General features: G+C 38.2%; 1 protein-coding gene and 1 long non-coding RNA gene across 3 annotated transcripts in view; one reads left to right on the top strand and one right to left on the bottom strand.

Moving 5' to 3' along the window:
• LOC139134829 (glutamate receptor-interacting protein 1-like) overlaps positions 1 to 22,193 on the bottom strand; it is a 46,029-nt gene extending 23,836 nt beyond the window's left edge. Inside the window, exon 1 of one of the 2 annotated variants that reach the window (XM_070701891.1) lies at positions 22,036 to 22,193. In XM_070701891.1, coding sequence (XP_070557992.1) covers positions 22,036 to 22,084 — 49 coding nt within the window. In that variant the 5' untranslated portion in view covers positions 22,085 to 22,193. Of the gene's footprint in view, positions 1 to 4,236; positions 4,600 to 22,035 lie in introns of those variants that run through there. The other variant, XM_070701892.1, reaches the window with a different exon arrangement.
• LOC139134830 (uncharacterized) lies at positions 4,505 to 19,259 on the top strand. The gene is made up of 4 exons (XR_011552886.1): positions 4,505 to 4,563; positions 4,960 to 5,047; positions 6,752 to 6,859; positions 18,941 to 19,259. It is a non-coding gene; the product is annotated as an uncharacterized lncRNA (long non-coding RNA).
• Positions 22,194 to 23,818: the final 1,625 nt, after the last annotated feature.

Here is a 23,818-nt window from a genome sequence, read left to right as displayed (position 1 = left end):
TTCTTTTTTATTTCATGTGCACATCTAGTGTCGTGGTTAGTGTCTAGATTACATGGTGCCTGGTGTTCAACAAAGATCAGGGACTGAATCAGTCATTGAAAAAAAAACTTTTTGTATAAATTTTTTTTGTACGAACTGTTTTATAAATGCAAGGTAAGCTTTCATTTTGGTACATGTACATGTATTTTATGATTACTCTGCTGTGACTTGATGACACCATAATCACTGTAAAAAAAACCAACAGATTTCGGGCAGGTCTGTGTTTGGATGTAAAACTTAAGACCAGCATGTTCTCAGTTCAGTTGTTATATTGGCGACTATTTTCAACATTATACCTGTAGGGAATGGTGATTGAGCAACGAGGTGACCTGATGAGGTGACTGGCAAGAATATTAGATTTCACCATAGAAACGTTTTTCTCGAGGGTCTATGATTTCACACATGGGAGAATGATCAGTTCATACTATTTTGTAAGATACCGCAACAGTGAGCATGTGGAGCTCATTCTGTGGTGAACATTTCACTACGATTTTTGATATGAATTTAAAGAATGAATTTCATGGCATGAAGAGTGACACATAAACATCTTCTGTCATAGCACATTTTACATGTAAGCAAGTATTATAGCTTGGCTCAGCACAAGCTGACATGTAGCTGGCTCAGTGAGCTGGTGTATTTGCTCAGCTATGTACATGCAGGCTAAATTTACAGTACCAGCCATAGTGAATACTAGTATAGCCAGGGAGGGACTGTGGGAGAGTCTACAGTTCCACAGTGCTTTTGGATACTGTGTGATATACAAATTCATTCAGCAAAGAGAAACAGCTGGCACCTACACTGAACAATTTGGCAAATTAACATAGTCCTGGAGGGTCCAGTTATTTCAGAAAGCTATGATAGGGCCCCCTAGGGAAACTCTGTTGATGTCACAATGAACTTTGGGCTCAGAGTTTCTTCAGGTGTGTAAACTTTTCAACACTTCACAAACACAGAAGACCTGAATACTTGTCCATGAGCATCTCTTTAAAATCAAACTTTTTATACGCTGCTGAGGTCAAACGCATGATTCAGAATTTCCACATCTATCTCACTTGGATCTGCCAAAGTTAGGTTATCAAGTCGTACATGTAATTTTTGTCATGTTCATGGGTGGCTGGAAAACAAACCCTTGAACATGTATATCTAGCCAAACACTCCCAGCTAATGACATTGTGTGTGACTGCTTTCAAGTATCATCTACATTGTACTTTACAAACAGCAAAACTAACACATTACAGAAATACACACAATGTCAGGATGTTGTTGAGTAAAATGTCATTCACAGTGCAAGTATTGATCAGTTCCCTGATGTTTGTCATCACAATGTACATGTACCTAACATTCCACATGTAAAGAGGTTTAGAATGCAAAGTAGTCTTTCTTGACTTCTGTACATACATACACATTATGTACATTCATGATGTTTACATTTCACAAGCTAAAAACAGACTCCCCTCGCAAGGAAAGTTAAATATTTGTGTGGCTACATGTACACATGTACATCTTGTATCATTTCAATAGTAGTATGCTTTTAAGTCACATGCCAATTTCATTCCTTCATAATAAATTGTACGTAGTGTTATGTGGGAAGCCCTAACCATTGGATGGCAGATTAAAATGTTAAATTAAATCTCAAACATTTATCATGATTAATGCGACTCTATCTTGCACATTGTACAACAGTAATTTATACAAGTTAGAGAAGAATCCTTTTGCCGATATCATTCACAAAGTCTTTTATAGCCGAAGTCTGTTTTAAACTGGTCACCAGTGTAAAGACTTGTACCAAATTTCTTTGCTGTTATCATCAATACCAGTTCAGTCTACTTTCCATGGGTCAGTTTTGCACTATTAGGCCTGTATAGGAGATTACAGAGCCTAAAAATAAACTGTGTAGATACATGTAGCAGACTAATAATATTAGTCGGTTATCTCTTCCGATGACTGTGTGTATACACATGTATGTGTATATACACATGTGTATATTTCTTGTGTGTAAATATTTGGTGTCATGCTTCCATATCATTTTGTGGAACGCTAATGTAGAGTCAGGTCACTGTAGTCAACTTTCTGTTCGTTTTTTTGCCAGCATCTACCCCATCCTTCGTGCAGAGCCTCCAAGGAGATACATATGCACAGGCTGCATGTATGGCTGTAAAGCCCTTTTATCGAAACAGATATCAACAGTACATTTTATAGTCATGAAGAAGAAATAAAGCCTTGACTGATGAGAATGGTCCTAAACAAGTAACATACTGTACATGAATTCATGTGGTAGCCATAACAAGTGCAATTGTAATTCAAGCACATGTGCCACTGTAGTGCCTTCAAGGGTTTTTACCCCTACATGTACATGTAAACATGTGTTATTGTTAGCACTAATGCATTTAACTAATGCTGCCTTCCTGCAAACATGGAATTTCACAATCAACACAGAAGTTTGTACAAGCTGAAAGTTTGTCAAGTATACAATGTACGTATTTTTTGAAGATGTGCACCTGGTTTTTTTCTCACAATGTTGTTTCAGATTCACATGATCAAATGTTGTGCAATTTGCAAAACCACAGTGTACATGTACCAGAGAGTCTGTGAAACTGTCTGGGTTTTGTTGTGACATACATAATCCCACTGTCACCGAACCTGTATGTTTGTTATCAATACACAGTATTTACAACATTTTCATCAGAATCTATGGTTCTAACTGATGATTACCATTAGTAAATCACCTCTGGACAGACTTTTCTCATTATGACACCCCAAGGGTGATTCACAAATCACTTTCCATGTGTTATCCGCCCGTATCTTCCAAACTACTTTCCCACAATCCACTCATTAGATATACTCATCACTATTTGGAATGTGGGAAACATGCCAAGTTCAGAGCCATCTTATCTCTATCACTTGTACAGTAGTCATGGCAACTGCATCCTGATAATGACGTAATCTGTAAATTTTTAAGACCTGGAATTATCTTCATTTGACAGAAGGATTTTCAAGTTTCTTGCAACAGTGGCTGTGTCAGTTCTTTTAGGCAAAGAATGCATGGGAGATCGTCGACAGTCTATACATGTAAATGAAAAAGGACGAAATTATTCACACAGCGTAGAGAATTTTGTGAAAACTCCAACATTTTCTACATGCATTATTTCATTGCTCAGTAAAAGACCCACTTTAACTCTTGGCTGGTTTAAAAGTTGGTAAATGAAGAATTATTCTAGCATTTGAGTGTACATGTACATGTAAGTGGTAATATCATTGTATGATTCAACAATATTCAAATTCCATTTGCTTGTTGACCACTCAATCTGGATACTAGAGAGTTTACTGGCTGCAAAGGAATTATTGTATAATCTACCATTTTTTGCATTATTATATTCAAACTTCATGTCCTGTTAGCTGTATAGTCCTACAGTATGTGCACACATTCCGGAGTCGATGAACTGCAACTGATCTACACTATTCAAAGTGACACATGATTGCGACGGCTTATCCAAGTATGACCAGGTTTTAAATGGACTGCATGTGAAGCTGGAACAATATATGTCCACAGAAAATTTCTAAAGAACTGTCACCAGAAGTTGACAGAGTAGGTACTGTACATGTACATTACCATGCCAGCCACCCGGGGCCAGGCAGAGCCAAAGAACTGTAATGTTTCCAAAACCAGGTTCACATTCAGAATATTTACAATGTTTTCAGTTTTCTACTTGAAATCTGATACTTGGACCATTTTTGTTTTGGGGGGATTAATATGTATATATACAATGTATATAGATATACATGTAGATATACCATAATCGCTCTGCCATACAGGTATTGAGCGCTTTTACACCATGAAGATTTCCGAACTTCATAGATATATACTGTGTATATATATATATATATATATATATATATATATATATATATATATATATATATATATATATATATATATATATATATACACATATATATATATATATATTCTAAGTGATAAGGCTTAATCATTTAATGGATTAGCTCTTGACATCCTTAAATTTGACAACCATGGTCCCCATCTTCCTGTTGAGGACATGGCTTGCTTTGAAAAGCACTGATTGGCTTGCAAGGCAAGGCTTCATCATCCACACAGACAGGTCCACCTTTTCTATGCCATGCAATGCAATGCAGGCTCCTAATGTGCTGAATTTAAACTGTCATGATCAAATGTCTTACCTTTGGCTTCAGTGGATGAGAAACATGAAGACATGGTGCTCTCCGATATTTTTTGTTCAACGTAATAGGGTGGCTTGAATATCTTAATCCCTCAAGGCTTGGCTATCCCCAGACACATGCCACAGAGGTCGTAATCCTCATGAACTCAGTTTACAGACTGGAAATACACTGAGTCTGACACAAGCTCTTGTTTCATTAGCAGTGGCTGATGATTATTGGAAATACAATCACAGCTTTTGATGTTGAGGTTACGACACAATTTAGAGGTCCCAATGCTTCAGGTTGAAACTGGCACTTCCATGTACATGAAGAATTATCGACCACTCGGTAAGTACCTACCAGATCTAGCCATTTGATGAACTTTTACTGGATTAGTCAATGACGGCGTAGGTAAATCATAAAATATCAAAACCGCTGTATAAACTCTCATTTTTGAATCACTTTGAAGTATTCTGATGATATTGTTTATATCAAATCTTGCTAACTAAACCATAAATCCTTCTTCCATGTAAAACCATGGAATAATTTGGAGTTCATCATACCACATAGTGCACATGACCTTACAGAGCCTCTCCCCCTCACTGCAAAGTGGAACATTCCTGAATAATCTGCGTTGGTGGTGCAGGGCTTCTAAACAAAGGCTCTTTTAGAAAGCTAGTGTCTGTCAGAGTTTTAATAACGTGGGACTGTGGATATACATGTACCTACTGCTACAATGTATAGGTCTGTGATGTCAAGCGAAACCACAGGTACTGCATGGGAAAGTTCAAGAGTGCAAAATTGTTCCCTTTCTGCCGGGATAAATCACTGGGTAAGTTTATGTCTCTTCACTGTTTGAACATTAAATTATTTCTCATTGTTTACATGTATGTGCATACTTGTAAACAATTGTACATCTTTACTCGGAAGTGTGAGTGCTTGAGTAGTTGCAGGGACCATATATCTAGACTATTTGTCAGGGAATTGCTTCTCGGCTCTCACACCGACCACATGCATGTACTTTTACTTCCCATGATGCATAAGCCCTGGTAAAACAGCTTTCCCATCCCGCCATGGACCTGTGTTTCAGTTTACAATGTTTAAGGTAGAATGTACCTCAGGGAAAGATGTTCGGACTCTTAAATGTTTTACAATCCTTTTCTGATCTACTGCTTGTGGGGACAAATTTTAAAGCTCTTGGAGTATAGAAAAATTTTCACTTTCTTAGTTTTTTGAAAGTCGAAAATTTAATTTTTTTCAGTAGACCTAACACAGGGATGGCGGTCATTTTGAATTTCAAATACCAGTTAACCTTTCTAGTATTATGTTTCATTGATACCAAAATTTGCACAGTAAGTTGTGAGTGACCCCTGATTTTTCTTCTTGATTTTGAAAGAGCATGGTAAGAAATTGCCCTGAGGAAATTTTGGCAAAAGTTTAGTCTTTCATTACATTTGTATCAAGGGGCTAACTACCAGGAGATGATGAGTTTCTATAGAGACTTGACATTAATTTCTCTAAACTCATCATCTCCTGCACATCTTTTTTTCCTGTCATCTGCATCTGATTCTGTCAAGCGTACTTTTCCATCACATGGTTGCAGTCATCTTGTTTATACACATAAAAGGTGATTGGTGAAGGAAATTTTCCAGATGCCAATCCTAATCCCACAAAGAATACATGTATAAACTCTCTCATTCTGTTTGGCAACTGCAAGCCGTATAATGATTTCAACACAAGTGCACATGTACATACATACTGTACATGTATATACACCACACTGACTCTAGCATACAGTATAAATGGTGTTGAGTGGTGTCATTATATTTCTTAACATTTTGGCAGTACAGCCCTGAATGGATACACTTACTGTATAGTAATATTATTTAAACATTTCTTAAAGAGTCAAAATGAACTCTCTACCAAAGTGAGTGTTGCATCAAATATGGTTTTTAAGGGTAAACTGTTCACAGAATGTTGCAATTTTTGCAATAAATGGCAATGCATTATCACAAACGACAAGATTCGGCACCATGTGTGGTCTTGCCACTTCAAGAATTGGAGTCACTTTTGGCCACTTCAAGAATTGGAGTCACTTTTGGCTAGCAACATTATATTGTTAAACAATAGACACTGTCTTTTTATCAGCAAAGTTTGAGAAAGCTGATAATGTGAATGATTTGGTCCAGTTTTCTAATGATTACTGGACAAACAATGTTAGCACTTCATCAACATCTACATGTACTTTCTGCCGAGCACAGCAGGCTGAGCAAAGGTTGGTTGCTTGCCTATTAACACATGAGGGCGCCCTTTTGATATGCTCTGACTGGAAGGCAAAAATCCATCAAATATGTAACAGAACCACCATTTTCAGAATAGATTGTGAGACTCAGTGTGACAGAATTGCTGCTTCACGTCTATCTGTGATTTTCATGCATTGTGAAATAAAAGTATAACTCTATTTATTTATTTTTAAATAGCACATCAATGATCAAAGTTAAGTCTTTGTATGTACATGTCTTTTCCTTCTTTCCAGTGTACCTGGATTCCAATATGTTCACGGATGCTGTCCAAGGATTCTACAAGTATCTGTAGTTGTTCTTGCTGTTGTTGGATCCTGTCCAAGTCAGCATTTGTGAACAAGGTATTGAACAAAAAAAAGCTGGATTATGATTTCAAAATTACAAATATTCTTCAGGACTCCTGGTAACTCACTGCATGCACCATTCAAATCAATGATGTAAATTGTGTTTTAACTCTTTGAAACCAATTTTTGTTAGTATTCTGCAGCGATTCTAAAAATCTAATAAATTCAAAAACATTTGAACCATTCATTGTTTGTGTGAATCTACTGGGCAATGCAATTAGATACATGTACAGAGATACATGAAAAGGTTCATGTATTTACATTTATACCCCAGAGGTGATATTATCATGAACAATGCATAGCAATATTGTACAAACAATCCCTTCATTGTACAACATCATCCTGTCTTTCATGACGGAACTCCCCAGATCATTATGCTGTGTTATACACAAGGTTTCTCGAGTCAGCAACATGTGCACTAAAATGGTAAAATGGCAAAATGTAATAAATTTTTAAACACCAGAATATAAACATTAATCTAGCATCAATGGACAAAATTGCTAATCTGTTTTTTCTTTCTTTTAACATGAAAAATTACTTTAGCCACCAGCTTTCTCATCTTCCTTTCTCATCAGTCATCACTTAAGATACAGTACACTAGTGTGCATCTGTATTGACATAATCTATGAATACTTTGTCTCTTACGCCATCAAAGCATCCTGCCAGACCTGTCACTTTACCATCTGCCAAGTCAGCAAAATGTGGCATGCAATGAACTGAAACATACATACATTTTCATGTACTTGGCATGATTTAATACTTAAAGTGGGTTAAATCAATATGAAGACAAGTACTAGTGTATCTGTACCATACTGTCAGGGGCCTCCAAATGATCAAGTCTTTGTTAAAATGCAACATAATGCCTCACTGCTGTTAGCCAACTTGACCTGATGGTAAAATTTGAACTTGGCAGGATTGGGATTAAGGTAGAACGTGACTCGGGGACAGAAATGCAGGGTTTCAAATATCTTCTGACCTACCACTTGTGAAAGCTTGTTTTAAAGCTCTTGATGAAAGAAAAGTTTTCATCATCTAAGTTTTTTGAAAATCAAAAATTTCATTTTCCCCCATAGAGTTAACACAGGGCTGGTGGCCATTTTGAATTTCAAATATCGGGAAATCTGGGTAATTTGTCTTTCTGGTACCAAAGTTTTTAAGGTGACTCCTGATTTTTATTCTTGCTTTGATAAAATAGACATCAAATCAGGTCCAATAATCATATCATTCAAGGTAACTATGAAATTTACCAGGTCCAAGGAATATATCGAAAATGACAAAGGCAATGGGGACATCTTGAACCATGAAATAGTGGTGGTACCAGGTGTCCGGAATGGGTAAGCGTACCCTGCCAGCTAGCCGCACCCGTCAAGATTGACCCAAAGTGACAAATCCATTGTTATTTGGTGAATTCACCAAATTACTTTAGTGAGTCAAAATTTGGTATGCTGTCACTCATCATTCGAGAAACAGACAGGTCATATTTTGATACAACATCTCCATATCTACCGTAGAACTTCTTAAATGATTTCACTAATCTACTTTCTGAGAATCCTTGCCTCATTAACTTTTGAGCTAATAGGCTGTGTCTAACTCGAAAGTCTTCATATGAATTGCATGCTCTACTGTATCTAAGGAGTTGTGAAATATACACACTATAAGCTCGAGATAATGGTATATTGTTTGACAAAAAGGGAAAGTTTATGATTTCAAAATTGAAATCAAGTTTCACTAGGAAAGTTTGAGCAAAAGTTTAAAGGTCTGGTGAAATGGTCCCGTTCATGTGACTGAATATCTTCCAGGAGTCAATACTATTACACTCGCAACATAATTGCAACCTAAAATAAAAGTACGCGCAAGTGTTAATTTTTTTGATATTTCTATGCGCGGCTTTCATGGGGTCATTTTGCGACACTCAGGTCACGCCCGCAGCGGGGATCATGGTTGGCCGTCTGTGACGTCACAGGTGTGTTCATTTACATCGAATAGCGGTCCAACGCCGCCTATCTCTGCCCGGTATCCACTAACAAAACAGCCTCAGTGTTCGTGCTGCCCATTCGCCACGTTCGTTCGCCAATGCGAATCGAAATCCGAAGTGGCGAAAAAAATCGATCCTAATTGGCCACAGTGGCGAAACTGAAATACACTGTATGGTAAAATAAAGAAAAAACGTGGGTTTTTAGTCTTTTGTTTAATCTGCGCTTCTCTCTCGGCGATTCACAAAAACTGTGTCTACTTCAGTATTATTGCGTTCTTTCCGTCGTACATATTTGCAATCGAGCCAAGTCTCGCGAGAGATATGACGTCATTTAGTCTAGTACAACATGCAGAAATGGCTCTCGCGAGAATTGAAACTTGACACACGCAATCGAGCCCTCGCGATAAATTTGACGTAATTTTGTCTAGTGTACAGCTAGCCCTGCGTACGATGCTGTGTGTTCCGCTACAGCTAATCGCTCCACTCACCACATTAGCTGTAGCGGAACACACAGCATCGTACGCAGGGCTAGTGTACAGCAGGCATAGGAACGCTCGCTCGCGAGAATTGAAACTTTTGCTATACATAGCAGACATACGCATTTTAATCGAGGCAACAAGGTTCGGTGTTGCAATTGATTTACATTGCGGTCTAGATGTTCTGTGTTGTGCATTTTAATTCCATGTTGAGGGTCGATTTGCATCGCGGTCCAGTCCTCGTGATCCGGTATTCCCGTTGTTCTTCAATTTAACCGCCGTCCCAACGACGCGTTCCGTGTTGCTGTCGATTTGTATCAGGGAGGACTCTACCTCCATGATTTGTATCGCGATCTCTACGTTCCGTGATAGTTGTTCGTTTTAATGCTAGTCTCAACGTTCAGTGTTGCTGTTCATGCAGCTGATTTGCATCGCGGTCCCATTTAATTTAATCACTGTCCCATTTACGTTTTAAGTTACTGTCGATTTGCATTGCGGTCCCGACGTTCAGACTAGTGTATTTTATAAGTGGCAGTCACAACGTTCAGTGTTGGTGTTCATGCAGTTGATTTGCATTACGGTCCCAACCTTCTGTGTAGCGAGTAGCGAGGCAGGCTTAGCCGAGGGACCGTGGCCGATCGTACGAACCAGAAGAGACAAGCACATTATGGTTCAAACACTCACCACTGAAAAAGTTTACAATTGAGCCGTTCATGCTCTTGCTGCTGTCACAGCCACCAAAAGAACAACGTCTTCCCATAGTGAAGGGGACACTGTCCTGATCATGTAAGCGGAAACCCTAGAAGTTACCACCCGTGGGGAGCTTACGGAGGTGTGAAATACTTACTTCCCGTTATGAGATACGGAGTCGGGCAAACTTCGGAAAGCCGAAAAAAGTCGACTGGAGAGGCTCGGGGGACACGCCCACATTGCATTTTTCTTTTGCCATATTTCATAATCACGCGCGCTAAACGAAAAAAGAAATGAATGTAACTGTTTTATAGACCATCAACTGTATTTCTGTGATTTTGCAACATGGGCATTTCACCAGACCTTTAAGCAAAAGTTTCACTTTCCAGGCACATATTACTTTAAATGTATTTGTGTATAAAGAAAGGTATACACAGTACCAGTATATGGTGATTTGCACATTTGTGTCAGCATATTTGACAGTGAAAAGACTACATGTGTGGCATGAGTATGGCCAGCAAGCTACAGTATTTAATTGTACGTGTGAAATTGGAGATATACTGACAATACCTGTGCATGAAACTTTGTGTACATGTTACTTCACAATGGTTTATACCCTCTGATCGCTGTAAAACTGTACAGGCCTCTTTATGGCAACAACTACACACATTTCAATGTTGTGTAAGTTCATGGAGCGGAAAAACGCCGTGGCTTTTGAGAATGGGCCCTATATACATCAGAGTATACAAATGGGATGAGTTAAATTTTGAGCAGAAAGAGAGACCTTGGTCTTTAGCAACTAGCTTGGGCTCACCAAATCAGCATCAGAGTTCAGCTCTTGATGTGGATTCTGAACAAAAAAATTGTACAGAAAACTTTAAAACCATAACTTTAACCAAGCAATGCTATCTTTTGAACATATACTCTAACATTAACTATAGAGGGCGCACTCCTCTTTGCTGGTTTGGCTATTTTTGCAAAAAATGCAAACCAAAATTTATGTCAGTATCATGTTGCAAATTACTGCACACGTGACCAAATTTAATTTATCCTATATTTTTCGCCTGTGAAGTTGAACCTTAAGGTGGAAAGTGAAGGTTGGACAGGAAAATGAAATTTTCTTTTTCACACTTACACTTACTGTAAAACCAGTGACCTTAAAATGAAATTTTTACAGTGCGTTTCACTTTTTATTTTCGGTTAGTGAACATCCAGGTATTTCAACCTACACACAAATAAAGTACGTTCTGACAGTACATATGAACTTGAAGCAGCATTGGTCTGTTTCCTGTGTTCATTCAGAATTCAAAATTTACTGGGGCACAATTACCAAATCTGCAGAACTACATGTACAGTGAATAATATATGCAGAATAGGAGCATTTGGGAAAATTGAAAATTTGTTACCGGTGGGAAAGTACAAACAGAAGGAAGATCTACTCACAACTGGCCAAGTGATTTTTCTATCATTAGAGCAGGTGTTGCACAGCCGTATCAATTAAAGAACAGAAAAGATACAAACATGTAAAAAATCTATACTTTCTCTTTCTGTTTTGGGTCTATTTTACATATATTTTCCAAGGAGTACTTTGATAGTGCAAAACTGAAAGAATTTACTCTATCGATTGCTCCCATCCATATCTGGAATTACAAATCATGATATACCGGTATGTAGTTGCCAGTTTTGTCAGACTTTCATTCATTTGGGTTGTAACACACCGAGATACATGTAATTTCATATTTTTGAGACCTACTGTCATTCTTGTTGGCCTGCGCTTGTACATGTACAATGCATGTGAAATATTTCTGGAAGAATCATTGTTAGTTCTGTTCCCCTATCCAATGTGGTTTAAAAGTTGTTGACACTGAATACATGTATGTAATTCTCATGAATAAATTTTGCAAAAGAAAAATAATTGAAATGCCATGGTGACATAGGATGCACTTAATTGAATTCTACAAGAAATCAAATTGACTGGTTTGATGCTAATTTATCAAGACTTGTTTGCTTTTATAACTCCATTCAATGAGTGACAATTTAATTCCCAACCAATCACCAAATGGTTACAAACCAGTGAGTATCTCACTTGGTGTAGTGGAAATTTCAAACTTCAAATTTCAAGAGCACAAAGGCAGATGATATTTTAGGTTTACAGAAACCCAAACAAACCTTTTTGACACTAGACTAGTACGACATCCATAAATTCATCTGTGGAAGCCTTTGTCTTTTTCACAGTGTACCAATGACTGAAAATGCACAAGTATTTGATCACATCAGAGGACAGACTTCTGCCTTCAAAGTCTTAAGAAAAAAAGAACTTTCATTCGATTACACAAAGTATTCTGTAGTATAATCACTTCTCCCATCCCTTATCTGCAAACGTTGAAAAAAAAAGAATTTTCTCTTAAACCAAGCTGTATGATCGTGTCTCCCATCCCGTAACATTTGACCTGCCATAGCTGATGTTACACTGGTGCAACATCCATGTGTTGACAAGACCAGTAAATCACAGAGTTAACTCAAACAAACATCATTAAGAGTTTAGCTTCTACGATAAGACAGGATGAATGAAATGCCAGTACCCACATGTCTGTGGTCTTCATCATTGTAATCCAAAACCCAGTGTAATTACAAAGTGTTCAACCTTGAGGGCATACCATGCAGTGATTTCATTTGGCTTAGGGATATACCATTTGATAATGGGAGGGACATGTAGACCCCCAGAGCTTGACAGTCATACACTGTTACTAAGCTACACAGAATAAAATTCTGCGATTTTAATGAATGATGGGTTGATATTGATACATAGTGAATTAAAAACTTTCAGTACATGTACATAGGCAAATGTAAACAAATGTCAAGCAACTAGTGGGCTTGTCTCTGAGAGAGGTGATAAGCCATAGAAAATGTCTCAGCTTTAGAAAATTCTGCAATTTTTTTCTCTCTGGGTTGCCAGAGTAATAAATTTTAGAAAACTCCTTTTCCTCACTTTTCAAGCAAATCATGTGAATTTTTATTTGCAAAAACTAGCAAAAACATGTGTTAACGATCAAACTCTACATATAATTTCTCCAAATTTTGACTACCTCTCCCCTTAAAAGGTCTATTGGCCCACCTGCTGACACAGTGTTAGAAATTCAAGGAAGTCAGGAAGACAATGATAGTGCTTGAAGACATTTGCACAGTCACTCGTTGCATCATGTCTGTGAGAAATGCTAAAATTCTGGTGACAGCAAAACTTGTGGAAAACAAGGATAACAGTTATACCTGTGATATATAGTATTTAATACACTACTTTATGATTTCTCTCTGCATTTTTATGTGCACTGTTAATTAAACTGATAATTTTCATAATATAAAATTAGTACATCACTGAAATTTGATTCTTGTTTGCCCTTAGTACATGAACCTTAGTTCATCATCATGCATGTATGTATTTGTCTACCACTTTTCAGTATGGTACCTTAATAGCACCATCGGTACCATACCTAACCCACTGAGTGGTTCTGGGTATGTGAAGCATTGTACGATGTCGATAGATTCCCTCATCCTGCCATATTCAGTGGTGAAAACTCTAGTGAAGCATGTCCCACATGCTTTTTTTCTACAAAAAATTGAACATTTGAAGGCCCCTGAAGACAGATATATAGTACTAGAGGCATGATTTTCACAGACTAAAGCTGCTATAACAGACCAAGCCAAGTGGGTGAAAATACAATGTTTGCATGGTTTTGGTTCAATACCCATTTTAACTTGCTTTGCAGATGGGGAAATGATACTGTCTGGCAGGAAAAGGGATAACATTCAGAACAGTGTCTGATTTGCTGACTGCAGTACCCTTGTTTCAACACTTGCCATTATTAACATTGCCACCGACACATGACATGATGTAAGTGTAAATTGTATTGAAAACAACGGTGTAAGTTCTGTTGATACCAATGCAATGAGGGGTCATTTCTGCAAAATGACAGACATACTGTACATACCAACATCCCCACAGTACCATGTACAATGTGTACGAGGATACAGCTGCATTTACCTTGTCTTAAATCATTAACAATTGCGGTGAATAAACAGTCTGAACACAGCAGGGAAAGTACAATGTAATTGAGAGCAGTTAAAAGGCCACTGGAAAGATTTAAAGTGTTAACAAGGTTTTATCCAGTGCCTCTGGATAGACTAGAGTATAGGATTTCATGACTAGGTGACAGTTTCAATTCTACTCAACTGGTTCTTGGCCTTCTGACTATGTACAGCGATGTAGTTGATATCAACATTGCCGTCTGTCTTCTCGCAATGTCCATGAAGCGCTTCTCTTGATGTCAACTACAACAAAACCTACAAGTATACATTTCACATGGACATACATGTACATGTACACTTTACATACATGTATAATATTTTATGATCACAATCCAGGAATACAAATCCAATAAAGGATTACAACGCTGCATGAAGATAGAATAGTTTTGCAAAAAGAGCTTTGTTCCTGGAGATTTGTAGTGATGCAGAAATTCTAATTTTTATTTCCTGTCTTTTTCCAAACCTATTTCAGTATGAGAGTACTGCAACAGCTATATTTATTTTTAGTCATTGCAAAACACTATCTCTTCCATTTCCAGTATTTCGCAGGTTTTGAGGGAAGTAGAACTCCACATAAACAGTATCCAACGCAGTAACGTGAATTTTGCAGATTGTGAGTTACTTTTACATTGTACATGTAGCTGCTTGTTTGGTATGGTAAAGATTATGTTGAACCACAGATGCTATGTGAGGGTCTATGACTGCACATTGCAGAGAAGATAGAAACGTTTAAAGACATGATTCTGATGTGGACAATCCTCAGGAACAAATATTTTCCCTCACATTATTTTTTTGTAGAAGCACTGCAGTATGAGAAATGTTTAGACAGAGGGGTTTGATTTTGCCAATTTTGCCAATACAGTCAAATCTGAATACCGTATAGTGGTCACATACAGGGACAAAGAAAAAGTGACCACTGACAATTCAATATCTTAAGTCTCTTGAAAATCACGGTACATGCATTTAATTCTTTAAACAATCCTAATTCAGATATAAAATTAGTCAAAAAACAACTTCCTGCATTCAGTCTGAGCAGTCTTTATACAGAGGTCGCTCAGAGTTGGATGTGCTGATAATTGCACACAAATTTTGCACCATTCGATTTAATGGCAGTGTTGTAAAGTGGCCAGCCACTGATCTAACAAGAAAGGTGGTTGCTCTGTAGAGTGCCTGTAAAAATGTTATGGGAATGCCACAAGGTGACTCAGGAAATGTCACGGCTCTGTAAGGGTGACCAAAATGACAGGTTTGACTGTGCGTGTAGCCTACACAAAAATGTAGGTTATCATGCTTCATAACATTTTGAAACAATCACTTCTGTTGATTTGCTGCTACACCAGCCCTGTAAAAAATATTCTTTAGCATAAAAAAGCGAAATTAAATACAGATGACAAATTGACGGTTTTGCTGTAGATGACTCATTTTTCATGAACATTTGAACCAATTTGAGGACAAAAATCACTGAATTTGGTATGTTCAATCTGCCAACCCCAATTCCCCATAAACTGGTCCACTCACTCATTCTAAACCATAGGTTTGGCTCAAAAAAGGGTTCAGTGACAGTATTAAAGTTACATGTAAAATTGAAAGTGACAAAATCCCTTTGAAAACTGCCAACAAGTTCATGTACCGGTATGGTGTTAGTCATGCAGCAGTGATCATATTATAAAGTAGGGCTTTGCAGTTCATCTGCAGATACTCTTTCATTTGTCAAACTTGAAATGAGCTACATGTAGTAGCTCATTACAATATTTGCAGTTGCAGATTATGTCATACTCTCTTTATCTATTCTTTCTGTGAACATGGCAGTGCTGCTGTAGGGTATGTTTTGTCCGATGCCCTATAGTATTGGGCATGTTTCAAGGGTTTGACTAAATACACATGTACAGGGTATGGTAATTGGCACATTGAATAACATGACTGAACTAATGGAATTAATTTAGACCAGCACAACTATGCCATTGTCCATAACAGCCATGCAGAACTTGAACCTGATCAGACCCCGCTCACCCGGAACTGCATGTCCACCCAAACCATTGACAACAATTAGTGTCAGCTAAACCATATTCCTAAAGAGGTTAACTTTAGAAAAGTATGAGAAAAATTTAGAAATACAGTGATACTTAATGGACTGAAATTCATATGGAGTCTGTGGAGCATCAAAAAGTCCTACTTAAGGGACAGAAATCTGGTCACCTGTGTTATGTCATGCTGTTGTCCAAGTCAATATTGTTATGAATATGCTGTTAACCAGGTCAGCAATGTTGAGTCCTAATGCTATGCAGGTCAACTGTGTTGTATCAACTCAAGATGCTGACCAGATCTTCAAAGATCCCAATACACATTACATTTTAAAAACATGTCATGACCCCTACGATGCATACACGTACATCTACATGTCAACTCCCCTGCCAATTTTTAATTTTCAAAAGTAGCGTTGCACATGTGTTCTCAAGGATACTGTATAAATTATTATGCCAGATTGAAAACGGCACAGAAACTACTCTGAATTGATGACAATTTGTCCAATTTAATTAATATGAAGCATTTTAATTTCAAGATTTAAAACAATGACTTTGCATTATTTGTATAATACTGCTAATTATCAAGCCCCAAAAAGTTTTAGTCTAGTACATGTACATGTACCCGCATTGAGTTTATTTGGGGCTTAAAACCATAATCGGGCCTTAAGATACTGTAACTATGGCAGATGAAACTAAGTGGAGAGCAGCAATTGTACATGTATGTACATGAATGAAATATCTTTATCTACCACATCATGTATCATGTACCACACATGTACATTTATCAGAAAAATATCAACATGTTATGTAGAAAACTTGCTGAAGTGAATCAAGGGCACTATTGCAGGCATTGTTACTCTTTGGAGGGGGGGGGGGGGTTAGGACAGAAAACAGACTGCAAGTAATGTTTGAAACAACAGACTCCCACTCTCAGTAACAAAACAACACCATTTGTCATTTCATGTATACATTTACACTGGGCTGGCTGCAGTTTGTCCTGATAAGAGTTAACACAGGAAATATTTCAAACTAGCTATCAGACACCAGGTTTCCTCTGTCTCGGGTCACTTCCCTTTCCAAAGAGAAGTAGAACATGACAAGGGCCTGGAACACGAACATTTGCAGCTCAGTGAAGTGTCCTATTAAACATTACTGCAGTAGTAACATGTAAAGTAAATTTACATGTCATGTAGGATTGATGATGGGATCTTGGTTTAGTCGAAGTTAAAAAAGACAGAATTTTGAAAAAATATGTAAGAGCATACATGTATCTGGCTGATCAATAAGTCACCATCATTCATAAGAAATCATTCAAATTTATGAGAGTGCAGATGTATTTTATAGATGAGTGGACGGCCAATGGGAGTGATTCATAATTTAATTTTGGACTCCGACTATTTTTAGTTGAGATGTACACTCCTATGACATTATACAAGGAGTGGCATGAAAATGTAGTATGATGGATGTGTATGTATACATGTTTGCCTTGCAAAGAGGGCATATTCTGTATCTTGACCCGGCACTAGCCTGATACAGTATCTATATTGGTATATCCCTTATCCCTTTTGAGTCAGACTTGGGGACTTCTTAGAGCCCACAATAAATTCTACAAATGCTAAACTACCCTTCAAGGGCTTGAATGGACCATATGTCAGTTGATTGTGAGATTGCTGGTCTGGCCATAGGCCAATTGCATGATTGAAAGGTAAAAATCCTATGAAAACTGAAATCATGCAACAAAGTGACCCACTTTATAGAAAATTCAGTTTAATATTCTTGTCAAGCATACATGAATGTGAATTTGATTCTTCAGTGAAAACTAACACTGACCTAAGTGGAGGCTTAGTAATATCTGTTTGTCAAGAATTAATGGCTAAAACAACAGCTGTTAGTCTTGAGTAGCAAAAGAGTGATAATGCATGTACATTATCACAACTGCAATGTACTTTAAGATTAACCACTTTAGATTATGGAATGCTTGATAAGCCATACAGGATATTTCTTTTATCTATTTTCACCTACTTCTGCCATAGTGAAAATTAACAGATTCACATAACCCATAAATTTTTTGTGTAATTTTTAGGATAATCTTGAATAATTTGTAAGCTTGAAGAACAACAGCGAAGAACTTTACATAAAGTAATGGGTAGACAAACAATGCCTCAGTTATTAATGGGAGTGGGAATCCTGGTAGGAAATTCTGCTGCCCTTCAATAAGATTGTACTGGTAGTCTGATGGAAAGCGAAGTAACACAACTGTATAAATCTATTAGAATTTACTGGGACTACATGTATCTGTGACACAAACACTGAGATGAATGCAATTTCTGAGAACACACTTCTCTCAAAGAATCTTCATTGTAACTTTTTAGTCAGAAATTCAAATGATTAATTTGTCGCAGTACCTGACGTTCTGCTCAAGATAGAATATGCCAAGAGGGACAGATATTCGGAGTTTCAAATTTTTCCAATACTTTTCAGGTCTACCGGGTGTGGGGGGTTGATTTTAAAGTGCTTGAAGAAGGAAAAATTTTAACCCATATTAATTTTTTGAAAATTGAAAAATTGTTTCCGCCATAGAGTTAAGACAGGGATGGTGGCCATTTTTAATTTCAAATATTGGCAAATGTTAGGTATTTGTTTCTCTAGTACCAAACTTTGCAGGGTGATATATGACCTTTATTCTTGATTTGGTAAGAGAATGATTAAACATATCATGGAGGAAACTTTCAGCAAAAAGTTTAAGTCTTTCACTTTCAACACGCATACATATTACCTTAATTATAACATCTACTCATCCTTGAAAATCATTTTTTGTTGTCACCTACAGTAACAACATCAGTCACAGTTGGCCGTCAACACTGGCAGTTGGTGGAATGTGCTGTTGAATCCACATTCCAATGGAACTTCAATGCTAATTTACACATTCCACAGACTCTGGTTCAAATACAATTTGCAAATGGCCTTGACTGATTTTCAGGGTATGTATTCATATGTGTGTGCTGTATGTTGTTCATCTAAGATTTTTCAAAAGTGTGGTTTTGAAAATTGGTACACTGTAGGGTCCAAAATTATTGTACTTCAACATTTGCGTACTCCGTATTTATTTTAAGACAGCTGCTGCTTATTCCCTGAAAATACAATGGAGCTTAGTACATAGCAATTCGAAAGCTTCTGAGCATTAAGATCGGACATACTGTAAAAATCAAAGGTAAATTTGAAATATTTGTACTTGTGCAGTACATACAGTAATGTTCATGCATGGACGTATCTCAGATCATGGATGTAAAAATGCTCAGATATACTATTTGACACTTGCATACGTGCCATTGTGCAAATGAAGTCATCCATATTTATGAGTGATTGTTGTTCCTCTTCTCTCCGATACAAAACTTTTAAAAGCTTCAGAGCGTTTACAAAGTCCTCTTCTCAGCCGTTTTACAACGTAAATGCACCAACCTAACATGCATAATACACATACGGTAGAGTAAAGATCTTGTACTGTGGCTGTTTGCACAATTTTTACCTAACAATTTCACACAGTCTTGTGCGTTCATGGAGATCAATGGACTTGGTTATGTCAAAGGCTCATCTATTTGGCATCATTAAATACAATAGACCTCTGAAAGTCATGTAAATATGTTTCAGTCTCTAGATTAACCCCATGAAATGTTAGTTCCAGTGGAGATAAGTGATTGTATTGTTCAACTATCGCATATTCCTTGTACAAAGCTTGCTTTCTTTTTATAAACTATTTATTTCAAATACTGAGGCTCAAGATTACACTGATGAGTATTTGAGAGCATTCTAAATGACAGTAGCATATTGACCACAGCTCCTGAAGGCAAGTATCCAATAGAACATGTATACACTACTACTATGTAATATGGTTACAATTACCCTTTGCCCTTGCAGACTTAAAGACTATAAAATTCACCATGTTTAGAGGATGCATTGATGGATCATAGCAATTGGTTATTGGACTGGCGAAGGGATGGCGGTGGATGGGTGATACACAGTGCAGTGAGACTACTTGACACATGTGTCTGGGTTGGATTTACAGCCCTGGAGAAAAGATTAATCGCTCACTCACATCAAATACATGTATGTCAATTCTGTATCTTGTTAAAGTCTTTAAGAGTACATATCGCTCTGCATCTGTTTGACTTGTTGAGATACAGCACTGATCACAAATTTTACACAAAAGAGAAATCTTTAGTGTTCAATTTTATCAATTTAAAGTATCTAATACTTATTGGTTCTTTTTCAAAAGAATGATTAATAATGATTGATTGAACATCATGAACCAACATGATGTTGGTTCATTTGAGGGAGAAGAGTTAGAAACATGACACAAAGTTAATCTTTGAAACCAAATCTTTGCTGTAGATATTCATGGGCTTCACAATACTCCAGTAGATATTCATAGGGTTAGTATTATAAGTAATCTGACATTTTACCCAAAATAATCCTCTGTTCAGCTCAAGGGTGACATTTGTCAGAACTCACCTTCACGCTGCTAACCTTTTCTGTGCAAATAACGTATCACCCCGCCATAATGTGGAGTCCCTTTTACACTGGCAGTCCGGTGATTTAAGAAGACTTATTATTGTATCTGCCCTGACTCTGTGTGTAGTATTATTAGTACTTGCTGTTGGTCATTCAGCTTATATTGTATTGATAAGTGCTGTTTCATAGATTTCACCTTTTTTGTAAAAAATTTCACTGGTACCAGTAATCTTTGTTGTAAAACAGCCCTTCATGCTTTTGTGCCAAATGCAACCTTGCTTCACAGTGGTGCTGCAAGCCTGCTAAAGTCATCATGATTCCCTATTATACAAAGTACAGTTGTATCATGGAGTTTACCTCCATCAAAAACAGTGGGGGGGGGGGGCGGCTACTGTCTATCTATATGCCTCTATGGTGGCATCATGGAGCTACCAAGGAAACATCCCTGAGGGTGTTGGGTGTATATGTAGGGGGTCAGGTTTATCTCCGCTACTAGTGAATTATAGGTAGTGAATCAACACTTCAAGGCTAGTATCACTTGGATACACCAGTACCTTGACCTGTATATAAACACTCATGATACTGTCAACAGATGAAGCAGTTTTCGTTCCACGAAGGTTACGATACGTGCAGGTACAATACGCTGGCCGTACAAGACATACACTTAGCTTGCTGCGATCTGTAGCCCTACCACTTACCGGTGCTCGGTTTATAAAAAAACTTTATATTCTGTCGGGAGTGTCGAGTAGGCCCCAATACATGGTGGGGCTACGGAACACGCAACATCAGTGTTACAGAAACGTGATGAAGCCGTAAAACGGTTGAGCTTCATCGGTTATTGCTGAATATTGCAATGGAATTCAGCTGAAGAGTGTTCGGATTGCGATCCTTACAAGTTGGCGTTCGCCGTGCTGTGGTCGCCTATCATTGTCAACACTTCAAGATGTGAAATATGAATTGCTTTGACCTAGATTATAATTTATATCACGCAGGTGTGCTATGTCTGTCCATGGACGTAAAACAATTACATCCATGGTCTGTGATAATTGATTTTGTAAATCTATGGAGTTTACCTCCGTGGTAAATACAATGCTATTATTGCCATCATAGTAGATGGTGACCCGTTCGTGTGCAGGGCATTGCTGTCACCGCAGCAGGCAATAGGATGGCAAGTTAGAGTGTCATGCTATATGTTTCACTGTGTGGTTCCGATCTCACATTGGAATTCCAATTGCCCGCTGCAGGATCGGCAGCTGGTTCAACATTCATTCACCAAGTTAACTTGTTCACCGACCCAAGCCTGCCTGGCAAGTTTCCGCTCGCCTTCAACAAGCATTCCGTTCAGCTTGCCGTGGACCGAGACTCAAAACAGCGACGAAACCTTCCTTGGTAAATCTTTAAATACAGGCAACTTACCAGATTCGTCAGATCCCTGTTTAAGGCATGAAGGCACCCAGCCCGGCATTTTGTCAAATGAAAACTTCGCAAAACGCGAAGCTTGTGTTGTCGTCTTTTTCTAAGTTAAACAGCGGTAGCTAATGCTGGTACAAAGTTTTCAAGACTGACACTTTGACCTCGTTTAGGTAGTGGCAAATGCCCCCTTCTTTCATTGGACACACTCTGTCACATGACCGTATTCACCCCGGAAGTGATGTAAATAAGCATAGACGATGGAGCGGAACGGGTATCGGAGGGTATCAAAAGCGAGTACCATCAAAGTCGTGCTATCCTTGGTTTCATAGCTTTACACCGTCACGGTTGATGTAGAGCCGGAGCCGGAGATCCTCCACCACCAAGGGAAAACCCGATCATGAACAGAGCATGCAGTGCGTACCGTGCTATCAATCTCGAATGCGTCAGGGCACAGACATTGAGAAACCTCTCCTCAAGTTGTCTGTGGTCCGGGGCAGCCTTAAATTGCTGCGGATCCGTAGCCCTACCACTCCCTTTGCTGGTTGTGTTGGGGGAGTGGGGCAACACAACCAGCAAAGGGAGTGGTAGGGCTACGGATCCGCAGCAAGGGGCAGCCATGAAGCTGATCGCGAATAAATGGCTTGGTGCAGTGGCGGGAGGGCCATAATTTTATCCCATCAGTGAGCGAGGAAAATTTTAGCGTTTGAAGTCCTACCGAACCTGGAAGACCGCACACTTTAGTGGAAGTGAGATAATCATGTGTTTATGAGAGAGCAGCGGTGATTTTTTTAGGGTTATTAGGAAGGGTCACTAGCAAGATTTGGTGGTGCGGTGAGAGCCATTGAGGGGTTTTTGTACCAGTGGGGAGGGGAAATGGGAAAATTTTGGGTGGAAGGGGAATCTGCGAACAGCTATTAATTTCCCCTCCAAATTTTATCTTTCTGCAGCTTTTAAATGCCATCTTTACACCTGAAAGCGGAGAAAACGCCCAGGTTACAATTTCTTGAAGTCCGCCGGTTGGCTCTGCTGTCCTTGACGTGTAGGCCCCTAACTGGTGGGCCTACAACGCTGCTACCCCATGCGCTGTGATGAACCAACGTCAACAGTGGCCAGCTACAATTCTTTAGTTTAGTTTAGTTTATTCATTTATTCACTAATTTCCATAATTAAAAGAACTGCAATTGCATCGCAATCAATGGTTGCAAGTTAAGGTGCTGTTCTTTATGAGGTATCGAGACCTCATGTGATAAACACCTACTGTATACAAAAGTAAATACCAGGGAAAATATTGCAGTGAGGAAATAAATATCAATCAAAAAATGTTGTTACAAAACACAACCCTTCTGAGGAATTTATTCTCTTTTCGAAAGAGGAATGAATGTGAGGAGGATCGAGCTAGAAAATATATAACCACGGTCCCTCCACCAAATGGTGGAGGGACTGTGATATAACTGAGGCAAAGCTAATGAGTGTCTTCCTTGTTGAGTGGTAACTCCGAGAATTAAAATATGAGATGAGGCCGGAGTGTTAGAGAGAGAAAAACAATTATTGGTAATTTGAAGTCCAAGATTTAAGAGCTTTCTTAAACGGACGTCTATTTTTACAGTTTTGTAGCTGGCAAGCTGTTCCAAAATTTGGCTCCATGGTAAATAAATGAAAACTGTCCTAGATGCAGTGTTCTTTTGGTACAATTAAGTGGAAACTGGCTACAGATCTGATTCAGTAGGACCTACTGGTGACTGATATAAGAAAAGTAATCCGAGAAATGGGGTGGGAGAGGGGTGTA

Source organism: Ptychodera flava, chromosome 6 (genome assembly GCF_041260155.1).
Source record: "Ptychodera flava strain L36383 chromosome 6, AS_Pfla_20210202, whole genome shotgun sequence".
NCBI classification, from domain to species: Eukaryota; Metazoa; Hemichordata; class Enteropneusta; family Ptychoderidae; genus Ptychodera; species Ptychodera flava.
This window is presented reverse-complemented; position numbering and strand designations above follow the sequence as displayed.